The sequence below is a fragment of the Humulus lupulus genome, chromosome 3 (genome assembly GCF_963169125.1).
Source record: "Humulus lupulus chromosome 3, drHumLupu1.1, whole genome shotgun sequence".
NCBI lineage: Eukaryota > Viridiplantae > Streptophyta > Magnoliopsida > Rosales > Cannabaceae > Humulus > Humulus lupulus.
Genome location: NC_084795.1, coordinates 53,538,394 through 53,554,087, shown reverse-complemented (window position 1 = coordinate 53,554,087; position 15,694 = coordinate 53,538,394). Strand labels below are relative to the sequence as shown.

At 31.0% G+C, this 15,694-nt stretch overlaps 2 protein-coding genes across 2 annotated transcripts; both read left to right on the top strand.

Moving 5' to 3' along the window:
- Positions 1-9,428: 9,428 nt before the first annotated feature.
- LOC133822706 (glutathione S-transferase U17-like) lies at positions 9,429-10,442 on the top strand. The gene is made up of 2 exons (XM_062255138.1): positions 9,429-9,793; positions 9,914-10,442. Exons 1-2 carry the CDS (start codon positions 9,473-9,475, stop codon positions 10,298-10,300), a joined length of 708 nt encoding a protein of 235 aa, XP_062111122.1. The 5' UTR covers positions 9,429-9,472; the 3' UTR covers positions 10,301-10,442.
- Positions 10,443-11,400: 958 nt separating this feature from the next.
- LOC133824165 (uncharacterized) lies at positions 11,401-14,840 on the top strand. The gene is made up of 3 exons (XM_062257038.1): positions 11,401-11,544; positions 14,017-14,394; positions 14,467-14,840. The coding sequence occupies exons 1-3, from the start codon at positions 11,401-11,403 to the stop codon at positions 14,572-14,574; spliced, it is 630 nt and encodes a 209-aa protein (XP_062113022.1). The 3' UTR covers positions 14,575-14,840.
- The last annotated feature ends 854 nt before the right edge of the window (positions 14,841-15,694 follow it).

Genomic DNA, 15,694 nt, shown 5'->3' with positions numbered 1-15,694 from the left:
TTTTTGAGGGTTTTACTGCGTCTCTCTCTCAAAAATCAAAATGTTCGATGAAGATGGTCTTGGGCCTTGGCCAGTGAATGGGCCTTATGGACTCAACAAAAGCCATTTTTGGTAGAGACAGCCCACTTGCTCACTGGGTCGTTCAACAACAGAAGATCGTACTGCAGTCCAGCCTTCTATTCTACATTAATTGTCGACATCATTTATGGGAAATTTAAAAAAGGGATAATTACATCTCGTACGGTAATTTAAAAAAAAAATTGTTTTATACGGTAGCTTTAATAAATTACAAAAATACGGCTTTCCCATCCTATATATATATATATATTTATCTTTGTTTTATTTTTTTTGTCTTAATTTTTAATAAGAATTTAAGCATATCAATTAATATAATAATAAAAGTAATAATAATTATAATTACTACCTTCAATAAAATAAAGTAAATTAATTTATTTTTATTTAAAATAAATATATTTATTAATATTAAAGTTAATATTTATACAATTACTTAAAAAATAAATAAATATTTATACAAATTACAATATGCTGTTAATTAAAATTAATATTAATAACTATATGTTATAATATATAGTTAAAGATAATCACAATATTATTATTCTTTATTAAAATATTATTTATATATATATATTTTAAATCATAACTAGTCAAGTCTCAACACTCAATGTGAAACCAAAATCATAATCTAATCCACGTTTCAAGTTTTGTTACAAAAATATATTTAAAGTTAAAAAATTAGTTTTGTAAATCTTTGTAATAATTATGTTAAATAAATTTATAAATATTTATGTAAATGTGAGTTGCAAAAATAAATTTTTTAGTTGTGAAATTAGTTTTGTAAATTGTTGTTACAAAAATATAAAACTTGTTTTTAAAAAAATATTGTATTTCACAACTATATTCAATAAAGTGTTTTATAAATAATGAATATCTTAAATTTATATTTTTAAGTTGTATAGCATAAATATGATGGTTCATGTAATTTTTTGGTACAATATTGTAACAATATGAAAAAGTATAATAATTTTATGTATATTTTGTTTATGATTTCTTAACTATAAAATATTTTCGTAAATATTAGTTACAAAAATATCTTTCTTAGTTGTAAAACTAGACTTGTAAACTATTGTTACAAAAATAAAAATTTTAGTTACGAATTTGTTTGTAAGTTTTATCTACAAAAAAAAAAAATATCTACAATTCTATAACTGATTTTATAAATATTATTTACAAACACGTAACAGATATTTACAAGTTCGTAACATATATTTACTAGTTTGTAAACGTTGATCACAAGAAATTGTATTTTATAGCTTTTATATATGATTTTGCCACTCCGTATTTACAATTTTGCCATTCCGTGTTTTTATCCAAAAATTCCGTATTTTTGTAATGTACCGTATTTTTCAGATTTTTTTTTAACTTTTAGTGCATTTTTGTAGATTTCCCTTTAAAAAATGCTTTAAAAGTTTAAAAAAATATGAAAAATACAGCGCATTACAAAAAAATACGGATATTTTGGATAAAAATACGGAGTGACAAAAGTGTAAATATGGAATGACTTTTAAATCATAAATAAAAGTGGTAAATACAATTTTTTATGATCAACGTTTACAAATTTGTAATTATCTGTTATAAAATTATAAATATTTATTACAAATCGTAACTAAATTTTACATAAAAATATTATAATTTTTCATATGTTACAATATTATTCCAAAAAATTACAGAAACTATCAAATTTATATTATACAACTTAAAAATGTCAATTTAAGATATTCATTATTTATAAAACACTTTGTTATATATATATATAATGCAGTTATAGAGTAGTGAATTACAATAATTTTGTAAAAAAGTTTTACATTTTTATAACAACAGTTTGCAAAATTAATTCACAATCAAGAAGTTTATTTTTGTAACTAACATTTACATAAATATTTTTAAATTTATTTAACATGATTGTTACAAAAATTTACAAAACTAATTTTTTAACTTTAAAATATATTTTTGCAACAAAGCTTAAACTTTGATTAGATTAAGATTTGACTAGCTATAATTTTCAAAACAATATAATATTTTTTATCACTATCTATCCTACTACTATTAATATATGTTACAAAAATTTATGAATATATATTTATATATAATAAAATTAAAAGATCATTTATATCAATTTAAATAAAAATACGACTGTAAACAAATTAATTATAAAAAGTAATATTAATGGAGAGAAAAAAAAAAGTGAAAAACCTCATATTTAATTAGAATTTTTGTGTAGGATACTAAAACAATAAAATAAGAAAAGTAGAAGAACAAATTTATAGTTGATAATAGAGGAGATATATCAAGGTGGTGTAAATTCACCGTATTTTGGTAATTAGTTTATATTACCGTATAAATCAATATTTTTTTAATTGCCGTATAGGATGTAATTTTCCCTTTATATCTTTGTTGTGAGATTAATTAAACAAAAATTACATTTCACAAATAATAAGGAAGTATTTTGTTTTGTTTGGTGGAATGGGATGGTAATGACAATGGTAATAATAATAGTAATGAAATGGAATAAGAATGATAACACAGATTGATTTTGATGTTTGGTTTGGAAATGGAATGAATATTTGAATAAAAAATTAATTGATAAAAGTACTATTTCACCTTTTTTGTTTATACTTTTTTAAAATAATCAAATAATAAAAGTTATAAAACATTAGGAATTCTATAGCTCCTCTTTCCTCTTCCTTTCTTTGTCTTTTGATAGTGAAAGAAAAAGACAGAGAAGGGGAAAGATAAAACATAAGCACTGTAGAAATGAATATATATTAGATTATTCATATATTTATTAAAAAAGACAAAAAAAATAGAGTACCAAAGAATAAATCACTTTATTAGATATTTATCCTTAGTAAAATGACCTGGGTAGAATTTTAAACCTTTAATTCTATTTATAAAACTTTAGACTTAGTATAACATACTTCTAATAGAATTAAAATTCTGTTTTTTTTTTATTTAAATTGAGTTTATCAAATCTCAAAAAATTAAATGAAAATACCAAAAATAAAAAAGAATATCATGTAATATAAAAGTATATTTTTATAATTTTTAATTAATATTTCATCAATTTATATTTGATATTGTATTTATTTTATTAAGAAAAAAATTAATTCAAATGTATAGTTTATATATATTTTTAAATTATTTAATTTTTTATAAGTTCAATTCAAACCTAATATAACAAATATAGGTGGTGCATTTAATTTGGAGTATATATATAGAGTAAATATAATTTTTTGGAAACTAAAATTATATTATTCTTACAAAACCTGTCTTCCTCTCCTCTCTATTTAATAGTAGTGATTGGCACGTCTATTGACTACTTAAAATACATAATATAGGATCATAGTTATGCCAAATCCTATAAAAGTAAATTAAATCTATTATTAAAGTGGTTAAGTAATCACTTAAAAAAATAGTACTTAAGTAATAATATAATGAGGAGTAAATATTATATACCCACTAATATTATTTTTTCCAGTTAACTTCCAACTCTTATTCTTACTTTTTTTTTCAAAATAGAGAAATTCTTTAATAATTGTTGTTATTTGACATTTTAAGGTGTACAACACCACACGAGGTGGTATCCCGCGATTGGTTAGCAATACCTAATAATAATTATTAATTTTAAATATGTAGGACTCGATATTGAATTGCACCAATAGTAGTATACAAGCTCCTTGTGTTATTAGGCATCAGTGGTGTCTCTTAAGGGGTGTTTGATATCGAGTAAAGTAAATGTAAGAATGAGAATCTAAATCATTTCCTATGTTTGGTTCATATTTTAAAAAAATAAAGTTAATAATTTATATGAGCCTCACATATATATATATAAAGATAAAGTGAATCATTTTAAATACAAAAATTTAATATTACCTCTGTTATTACAAAAATATTGGTTGAATTATGAAGTTGCAAAAGCTGAGTAAATTTGTATATATGTTTTCTCCATCATGAAAAACTCCTCCTTGGTCCCTTCTAGAATCACCACGTGTGTCCTCCCGCAATATTTATACACTAAAAAAATGTTAATAAAACATGCTAAACAACTCTCATCATTCTCTCTCCTTTAACAAAAAAAAAAAAGTCCATTTGAGCATTTAAAATTAAATAAGAATCCATAGACAATGTGACTTCCTTCCCTCTTTGTCCCTTTATATTCATCATTTATTTATGTATAATCGTTCAAAATTTCTTCATGTGAACAATGTATGTACATATAATATAAATGAGAGGTATTTAATGGTTTGATAATTTTTAGTTCATTGACTCTGTTTCTGATGATTGATAAAATTTTGAAAGAAATCTTAGTTCTTTATTTATTGAGAAAGCCTTAAAATTTATGCCATAATTAATAAAAATAATAACTTAAAAGAAAAGAAAACCACTTCTTAGACTTTCGAGAGAATTTTCATTTTATTGTATTTTGCAAATGTGAAGACTAGCTTCACTAGAAGCAAGGAAAAAAAATCTGTTGTTCCCAAATTAATATCTCTTTGTCTCACCAATAATTTTGAGATATTTCATTTATTTACTTAACAGTTATTTAAATTGCTTAATAACGTTAAAATGAATTAATGGAGCTTTTAATTCTTTTTCCTAAATTAATATTAAATTTAACATTAATATCTGACTTTTCATATTCACAATTAAACAATTAATTTTTTTCCTTCTATTTTTTCAGAAAAAACATTCTTTCTTTTCTTTACTCCTATTTTATTCCACAAAAATACAAGTAAGTAACATTTTTTTTATTTTTTAATTTTGAATTATTAAAGATATGCTACTGTATTTTAAGTGTATATACTTCTGTTTTTTTTTGTTTTGTGATTCTACCGAAATATATTTTAAGATTTGATCAAACTATTATTATATTTTTTGTGATTCAAACTTGTTTTTCTTTATTATTATTATATGATCAAACTATAAACAGAAATTGGACTACTTATATATAAGTAGATAAATTTATATATACAAAAAAAGCTCTTTTACTTGATTGCTTATTCTATGATAATTTTGCTTTTTGTTAAGCTTGTTGCTAATAACTTTCTTGTCTACGGTTTCATAAATTTTTTTTTCATTATTTGTCATATGTCTATAACATGATTGCTTGAGTTGTTTTATATTAATTAATATTTATTTAAAACTTGATTTTGCTGATATGGAATCTTTTTCTTTGATGCAAAATTTTGTTTTTTTTTTATTTCTCATATATCATGCTAAGTTAGTTGATATTATCTTCAACTAATGAAATATCTTCTTCAAAATGTTGTTTTATTATTTTCTTTTTAATGCATAATAGCAAAAATAAATTCATTTTTTCTACATATTAGATTAATTTTAGTGTATCTTTTATTTTAAACATATATAAATTAACAATCGACTTTTTTTTTAAGATAATGAATATCGAAACATATGATATAGAAAGACAGTCTAACAATCAAAGTAATAGAGACCAAGAAGCTACAATTAATAGTGCAGTAAAAATAAAGCAGATTCATTCCAACATTCCTGATGAAGAGATACCAAATGTAAGTATGGAATTTGAAACTGAAGAACAAGCTTACAATTTTTATAATGTTTATGCTTATAAAGTTGGATTTAGCATACGAAGAAGCAAATGGCATAAGTATAATAAAGATGAAAAAGTAAAAGATAGAACTTTTTGTTGCTCATGTGAAGGCTTTCGCAAAAAAGATAAACGATATGATAATGTGAAATGTCATCGTGCTGAAATAAGGTTTGGTTGTACTTAAAAAGTATGTTAGCTATCAACACACTTTGTTGCGTTTTTTCAAACATTTTGGGAGGTTGATTGATGATCGTCGTTATGAAGAGTTAAAAGCAGACTTTAGAGTAAGTCAACGCAATTTAGCACCATCTCTGCCAATTGAAATTTTGAATCATGCAGCATATATGTATACCTCTGCAGTGTTGAGAATGTTTGAGATTGAGTTTTTAAAAGCTTATAACTTTGCTATGGAACTTTGCACTGAGCTAGGAGCAGTGGCAGAGTATAAGCTTACTCCTAATGGTAAGTATTTTCATCACACAGTTAAATATGACTCATCAATTAATGGAGCGATATGTAGTTGCAAGAAGTTTGAGTTTGCAGGAATATTGTGCTCACATATTCTTAAAGTATTTTCCTTTCGTAATGTTTTGAAAATACATTTTTCAATACATTTTAAAGAGGTGGACAAAGCATGCGAATATGGGAGCTACAGGTAGTACATCTGAGATTAAACAGGGAGATGATCCTAAAGCATGTTTGGCAATGCGTTATCAAGATTTGTCCAGATCTTACACTCATATTGTAACAGAAGCATCAGAAACTGAAAAAGCCTATAAAGTTGCTAGATATGGCTTTAAAAGACTTTGGGATGATGTTGATGCATGTTTGAGAGAAGAAAGAATTGAAAGTAAAGAGGAGAGTCATACTACCTTTGGAATTGATACAACAGTAAAAGGTATAAAAACAAATAATAAGAGAATTTGTGGTAGCTCTGCACGTCCAAAGAATTCTCTTGAGAAGATGTGTAAGAAAACCAAAGTTTCCAAAAAAAAAATTGTCTACGAAACAGGTACTTATTCTTGATTTTTTTCACTTTATGTTTTCAATTATATAATTTTACAATATTAAAATTTACATATTTTATCTTATAGGTGTCACCAAACTTTAACAACAATGATCAAGTCAATAACTATAGGCCACCTTCTCAACCAGATTTGTCATTCTCCACAACTTCATTTAATCTTAACCATGTAATATATTATATTTTTTTATTAACTTATTTTATCAAGAGTTATGTTTATACATAGATAATATTATATTTTATTTTCTACAAATTGGTATGACACTTGAAAATTCAAGTATAAGAACAAGCATGACTGAATTACTCTTACATGTATATTGTCTTTCATTAATAATCATAAATGATGTATATTCTTTAATTGTTACTTATAAAATTATCATTATGCATATACAGGCTGAGTCTACATTTCTTGGATTTGAAGGTAGCCAATTTTTCAAGAATATATAAGGATTTGGTTTGGTGGACTTGGCTATTTTCGAAGCCTAAAATTGGTTGACGTATTCGAAATTTAATTTATAATAGTGATTCTATCATATACTTATTAAATTTAGAGTGCTAGATTTTTTATGATTAGATTTTAACTTTTATAAGGATGTTGAGAGCAATAACATTCATACGATTTTCTATTTTGTTTTTATTATCAAAATCATTAATATTTTTTTATAACGTGACTAATATTAAATTTATTAGCGAATCTTGCAAGATATATATATATATATATATGTATATTCACCCCATCAAACAATGGTATCGATTAAGCAAAGAGATAAGAAAGAGGAAAGGGATAAAAATTTAAAAAAAAAAATTTGCTTTATCTTCCAGAAAACCACTAATACATAAATATGTATGTATAAGACAAGCATGAACGTAATTCAAGCTAAATATGGCCACTCCTTTTTTTTTTTGTATTTATTTATTTATTTAGTTTTCGTATATATCATTTTAATTAGTATTTATTTTGTATAACTTAATTATTATGATTTTGACAAGATGAAATCATTACTGGAATACGATATAATGGCATAGATAATTTACTTGTATTCTTTTGTAATAAAATAGGAGCAAAGAAAAGAAAGAACATTTTCGTCTGCAAAAAAATAAGAGAAGGAAAAAAAATTGATTGTTTAATCTTAATATGTTACTTAAGGTATTTTAAAAAAATAAAAATATGCTACTTACTTGTATTCTTTTGCAATAAAATAGGAGCGAAGAAAAGAAAGAACGTTTTCTTCTGCCAAAAAATAGGAGAAGGAAATTTTTTTGATTATTTAATTTTAATGTGAATATGAAAAGTCAGATATTAATGTTAAATTTAATATTAATTTAGGAGAAAAAATTAAAAATTCCGTTAACTCATTTTAATGTTATCAAGTAATTTAATTAACTATTAAGTAAATAAATAAAGTGTCCCAAAATCATTGGCGAGACAAGAAAGAGATAGTAAATTAGGACAGCAGATTTTTTTTTTTCCAAGGTGAGGTTGGTAGAAGGAAAATAGTAATAAGAAAGTTTTGGTTTCATTTAATTTTTAAATTTCCTTTGAGTCTTCCTAATAACATAGAAATGAGACATAATTAAGACACATAATTTGACTATTATCCCACACATAAAGGCTAAAGTATTGGGGTTAGAGCTTCTAGAGTTTCATATCTGAAAAATAACTCAAAAATCATGCCCTACTCGATGGTTGCTTGATGATGTTCAATGCTACCTCGATGGGGCTTTCAAAATCAATGTTTTCATAAAAAAATCGACGTTGCTCGATGGTGGTTCGATAGTTGCTCGATGGTAGTTCGATGCAATTCTTGTAAGAGACATAATTTTTCACTCGGGTATCCATTTGGGATGATTTTTTTTTATTTTGGGTATTTTTTTTTAGATCTACACGTTTTAGACATTCACTTTAAAGATTAGAACTTGAAAACATACCAAAATATATCTTGAACATGAGGTATGTTTTGCATTTTTTATTTTTTTAAGATTAATATTTCTCAAATATGTAAATACACATCTCAAACGTGTAGATCTTGAAAAAATAAAAAAAATAAAAAAAATCACCCCAAACGGACACCTGAGTGAAAAATTACGTTTCTTGCAAGAATCGCATCGAACATCATCAAACCACCATCGAACCTCCATCAAACCACCATCGAGTAACATCGATTTTTTCATGAAAATCTTGATTTTGAAAGCCCCATCGAGCTTGCATCAAGCACCATCGAACCACGTCGATTTTCTGCAGATTTCAAAATTTCAGATCTGAAAAAAAAAATCGCAAAAAAACCCAAAAATCATGCCGAGATCTATTCGTATTTTAGTGTCCTAAGTGAGGAATACTTGCTGTTACATTGATTTCTATTATATTTTACCTTACCCATAGATTTTTTTTCTATAGAGGGAGTTGAGAGGAATGGGTTGAGGGGGAGAGAAGAGAAAGTAGATGGGGAAAATTATGAGAGAGGTATTTTGGGTATTGTAAAAAGAATTGACATTTTTTTGAAATGATTTAAATACCTAACATTTTTTTTTTTTGACTGAAAACCTGATTAAGCATAAAAACTCAAATTTGCCTATCTATTTAAACTATCATGTGCATTTTTTCTAAACCATTTGATAACACATCAATGACTTAAAGTAACAACCCTACAACATAACTACCATATATGTATATATTCAATTTATATATATTTACAGCCTACTAACTACCAACTCCTACTTTCATTCTATACATATATATATATTCTATTTATATATATAACCCAAAGAAGAAGAAAAGGGTATTCGATAGAAGAGTTAATCAAATGGCAGAGAGTTGTGTGAAGCTTATAGGAACATGGACGAGTCCATTTGTTTTGAGGGCTCGGATTGGGCTTAGCCTGAAGCATGTTCAATATGAGTTCCTTGAAGAGAAGTTCGGACCAAAAAGTGACTTGCTTCTCAATTCCAATCCGGTCTACAAGAAAGTTCCTGTCCTTATTCATGCAAATAAGCCCATTCCTGAATCTTTGGTTATCCTTGAGTACATTGATGAAGTTTGGGCCTCATCTGGACCCTCCATTCTCTCTTCTGATCCTTATGACCGAGCTATGGATCGCTTCTGGGCTGCCTATATTGATGAAAAGGTATAAATATATATATATATATATATATTTATAGCCCTTATACATTAGTACATTATAGATGGTAATAATTCTATCAGTATGATGTTACATAGTTGATATGTTAAATGTAAATGTTTATAGATGACCTCAATCATTCGAGGTCTTGCAATAAGTCCAGTGAAAGAGGGAGCAGAAGTAGCACTAGAGCAGGTCAAGACAGGAATAATGCTTCTAGAGGAGACTTTTCGTGAACGAAACAAAGGAAAGGCTTTCTTTGGTGGAGATGAAATTGGGTTCATTGACATTGCATTTGGATGCCTCTTGAGTTTGATTAAGGCCACACAGATTCGAAGTGGGCTGCAACTCATCCACCCAGCAAGAGCACCCTTATTGACCCATTGGGCCAAAAGGTTCAATCAACACTCTCATGTCTTTCCTTACTTACCGGATCCACATAAGCTCGCCGAGTTTGCTGAGCTTCTTTCTACTCGAGCCCAAGCCCAAGCCCAAACTCAAGCCGAAGTCTAAATGATTATCTTCAATGTATTATTTATTAATCCATTAAAGATTTCAATCAAACTCTGTTGTCTTAATAATAAAGTTAATGTTAAAAAAAGGGTAGGTAATTATTTGGTGTCCTGTGTTTTTGCAAAGTATTATTTTGGTACTATCTGTTTTTAATAATGCTTATATGGTACCCTGTATTTTAAAATCATACATATTTGGTACCCTAAACTCAAATTTAATTAATAAAATTTTACTAATTTAATCAAACTTCTGTCAATTATGTAAGTTCCAAATTTAAATTTAATTACTTAATTACATATAACTGATGACAGTTTGATCATATTGACAAAATTTTATCTATCAAATCTGAGTCTGGGGTATCAAATATGTATAATTTTAAAATACAGGGTACCATATGAGCATTATTGAAAACAGAGGGTACCAAAATGATACTTTGCAAAAACATAGGGTATCAAATGAGTAAATTCTCTAAAAAAAATTATATATAAATTTAAATTTCGATAATATATTGACACAATTATTATTATTACTAGATAAAACCAATTATTATTAGTAGATTCAACCAACTCCACATTTACTTAGTTTTATTTATATAATTTATTAATTATATTTAGTAAATTTGCATCATTATCATATAAATATTTCAAATAAATAAAAAATATTATATATAAAAGAATAACATAAACATATTAAATGTGTTGACCCTGATTTTGGTCAACTGACATGGAGTCAAAAATGCTTGATGTAGACAGATATGTTGACATGAGAATAATGACAAAAACAGTAAAGCACACAAGAATTTATAGTGGTTCGGCCCCAGAATCTGGTAATAACCTACGTCCACTTGAGTTGTTATTGATATAATATTTCAAATGAGTGATCAAAGAACTAGGGTTCAATGAGTTTCACCAACCTCTGAAGAACAAAACAATATATCGAATGTGATAGCTCTAGCTCACTCGTAAATCTCTAATCTTCAGTAATTAGAAAGCCAAAAGTCATTTCCTTGAGCTATCTTCTCATTATTTATAGGCTCAAGGAAAGATTACATGAATTAGTTACATATATTCTTTCCTAATTAATCGGATATTCAGTAAATCATGGGAGATAATCTCGGATATGACGATGATCTCTATAAGATTATCTTTGAAATATCTGGAATGTACAACCATGCTGGTCGTGATAAAACTCAGCTCCGTGCTTGCAATGTCTTATTGGTCGATCGTCGAACAGAATTCTGCCAGGTGTCAGCCACGTGTTAGAAATCACTTGCCACGTCATCCATGCCTGTTTTTTGGAAAACATTTGCCTCCCAAGTTTATTTATTACGAACAATAAATAAACTTTTAAGGAAACGACCCTTCGACTACCCCGCCAGACCTGTCAGAGTAATTCGTGCAATCTTGGGAAAAGTAACCTACCCTTGTCTAATCACGACTTTTCGGTTCCCAAGTAATCTTTCGACGGCTATCACCCTTCCCCATGCTTCGAAAAAGAGGAAACTGATGATTACTCCCCTTTTATGCCACAGGCAAAAATATATATAGTCTCTCCAAAGTCTTCTTTTCCTTTTTACGCAAGCTATCACTCTTTCAAGAAACCCTAAAATTAGAGCTTCTATTTTCTTTTGGAGACCGTCTTCTAACGTTTCAAGATTCAGTCCGCGAGTTCTCCGACGCTCGAAAACTCTCTCAAATCTCCACGGTCTTTTTTCTGGTAAGTCCAGAACTTTTATGCTTTATATTTTTGCTGTGCATGCTTCTGTGGATTGACTGTTGAGTTTATTTGTTTCTGGGTTGAGATGCATGACAGTAGGGGGTTTAATGGGTGATACTGTATAGGATGACATTTCTCTGCCATTAAGGAGTTACGAGTTAGTTTGATAGTTGAGATCACGACTTTAGGACGTAAAACCGAAGTAAAAATTCGATTTTTATGCCAGTTGAAAAACCAAGTTTTTCCCGCCCTAAAAGGAGTTGAAAAAGCTTTTTAAAAAAACTTTTTGCTTTCACTTTTTGATCTGTTTCTCAAACAGTTCGTGTGAAAAATTAGTTTCTTGTTAGAATGCTGCTGTATAAAAGCTTAACTTTTATACTCGACCAGCGCTATTCTAAAAAACTTTCAAAATTCTTCATCCTCACCTCCCCATTCTTCTGTTTGCAGATTTTAATGCCAGATTTGTGGGGAGGTGAGCAGCCCATCGACGACGATCTTCTTGCGCAACTGCTTGAAGGCGAAGAACAACCAGCCGACCGAGTTCACGAGATTCCATTTTCCAGAGTTTCTTCTAGATCTAAACCATCACCACCTCAAATGGCCCGTTCTAAGTCTCCTGGCAAGAAAAAACCAAACTCTAAAAATAATCCAAATTCACCTGCCCAGCCTGATTCGCAGGCCGGAATTCCCTTGACCAGTGGTCGAGAAAACATCGCCCTGGACCCCCGTATCCAAGTTAGGGCTCGCCCTCGGCATCAAAACCTTTCTGATGTCGAGTGGTATCTTTCGCCTACCAGCCAGGTGACTCCCCGGATGCTCGCCAATTATCTTAGGAAGTATCCTCTTATCAAGGTTAATCTCAAAATCCCTGTTGCTGACCAAAGAGCTAACCTGCCTGGGGGCGCCTATATCGCTTGGTCCAGGTATCACATAGAGGCAAGGGCTATCCTCCCTATACATCCATTCTACCAGGGGGTGGCCAACTACTTCGGTGTTGCCCCCTTTCAAATTACCCCAAACGGATATAGAATGCTGGCCGCACTCTCTATCCTTTATAAACTCAAAAAATGGCCAGAGCCCACTCCCCACAAGGTTAACTTCCTTTTTGACCTTAAGTCCAACCCTCAATAATATGGGACAGGCTTCTTCCATCTTTGTCACCAGGAAACAAACAGAACGTTCCTGAGTGAGACTACTCACATTTTCAACGTGGGGAAGTACAATCAAGAGTATTTCCTTACGCCAGACATGACTATGAACAACCTGGCCTTCGCTCGAGGAGGTAAATGTCATTTTTCACTGGTCGCTAATTTTCTTTAGCAAACTCTTATGCACTTATCTAAAGTATATTGTGCCTTTCAGGACCATGGTTACGCCCAAACCCAACACCAGACATGGTGTTGAGGTCCAACGCACTGGCCAGGGTGGTAGACGCTAAAAAAAGCATTAAGTCCCTGGTCACTGATGAAAATCTGAGGCTATCTGGCCTCCTGGCTCCTCGCCATGAAACAAGAGGACCCGTGGTGGCAGATGCCATCCCGAGCAGCAACCCCCAGCGTCTCCTCCCCGAAGGAGGCCAACGGGGGTTACGATCAGGGAACCCACTGGCGACCCTTCAGCAAAGAGGCCTTCTGCGCCCCAAGGGAAGGGGAAACAAAAGGAAACCGAGCCCGTCATAGACTTGGATGAGTCTTCAGAAGAAAACGGTACTGTTATTCTGCTTTTAAATAGCTTGCCAATTCCCTGTCACTTGTTTGACGGGGACGGCAATTTTACGTATACTCCAAATCTAGGGCCACACTTCTTCGTGCCAGATAGTGAGTGTATGACTAATAGAGTCAGTAGTGTAGCGACAAGTAGTTGTAGCTCGGGTATTAAACTTTGTGACCTCTTTTCTGATTTGCCATGATTTTTTATCTACTTTTGTCTTACTACCTGCATGTTTTTCTTTATCTGCAGAGATGGCTTCCCCCAATGTTTTCGATCTGTACCAGACCTAGGAGGAAGAGGAGGTCCCCCTGGTTCAACGGAAATCAGCTAGGAGGCATGATGGCGAATCAAGACAAGCACCCCCGGCCAAGAAGGGTCGAACAACTGATCCTTCCAAGGACGGACCTACTGGCCAACCTTCTGTCCAACCTCGTGCTCCTGCTGAAAAGGAGACTGCCCCTGCTGCCAACCCCCCGCTTGCGGCCCGAAGGGAACAGGCCCCGCAAGCAGAACTTCCTGGGACCAAACTCTCGAACCGCTCCCTGCGATCAGCTAAAGATCGCCTTGCTCATATCCTGAAGCATGACCGTTGCAGGGAGGCAATGGCTGAAGCTGAGAGCATGGGGGTCGATCAGATCCTTAACAGGGCTCTTAACGAAGTGGCCGGTGTAAGTATTCTTTCTCTTGGCCTTTATCTTTCCTTCTTGTAATATAGCCTAACTTTTATTCCTTGACTGCAGGCAATGCTGACTATAACTGCTGCTCGTACTCGCGCTAGTGCTAGCATCGAGCAGGCTCGGGCAAAGGCCGTTGAGGAGTTTCAGGCGAAGGCCATCGAGGAGCTTTAGGCTGTAGAAGCCAGGCATGCTGAGGAGTTGGAGGTGGTCACCCAGCAGAAGGATGCTTTGGTGGCAAAGCTGGCGGAGAATGAAGCTTCTTAGGCAGCTTTGAAGAAGCAGAGGGACGATTACCAGGAGTCCAGTCGAATCCAATATCGTGAAGTCAAGAGACTTAAGGAGGAGCACCTTGCCAAGGTCAAGACCATAGCTGTTCTTGAGAGCCAAGTGGAACAGCTTAAGCTTACCAACACCAAGGATCTGGAGAGGTACAAGAACGCGACACTTCGGTGTTTCTACGACTTTTGGAAACACAACCAAGGTGTCGATTTCAGTTACCTTCCAGCAGAGGCCAGGAAGGCCGAGCTAGCGTGCTGTGCTGCTCGGTTAGTTGCTAAAGAAGAAAGAGCTAGGGTCCCTGCTTCCCCAAGTATCCAGCCACCTGCCAATTTGGAGGGGGGAGAAGCTGGAGGAGATGCAGCTGACCAAACTGCTCCAACAGATCCTCCTGCCCCTCAAGCTCCTTAAATTTTTTTGTTCTTTTTCTTTAATTACATGACCTATAGGTCGTGATGTAAAGACTGAATTTTTATTTTTAATTTTTCTGCATGGGCAGCAAACTTTCCTTTTACTTTAAACAATTACATCCAAGCAGTATTTGCGGTATAAGAGAATGCCCACAGATTTGACAGTGAATGCGAAAGGAGAGTGAGAGATTTTGAGGGTTTTGGTTTTAGGACCGAGAGAGAGAGAGAGAGAATAGAGAGAGTAGAGAGAGAAAGTGGGAAACAAATGACAATGGTATTTTTGGAACTAAGGAAAATACTAGAATCAAATGGACATGTATATAGTGGGTAAGATATTTTTGTTATGGTGCCCTATTTAATGCATCAACAATCAAATTTCCCTTGCCATAAACCTCTTTCATCTTCATCTTCTTTTTGTTTTCAAACATTAGCCTCTCTACTTTAATGTGTGTTATTTATGAAGTAATGGAAATAAATTCTTTATATAAAAGGGAAGTTACCCAAAACTGGAAAGAGAAAATGTGTAGCCTCTAATTAATTTTCGAAAATGTTTTTTTACTGATTTGAATTTAAAAATGGTAATTTATATTAATTATTTTTAATTT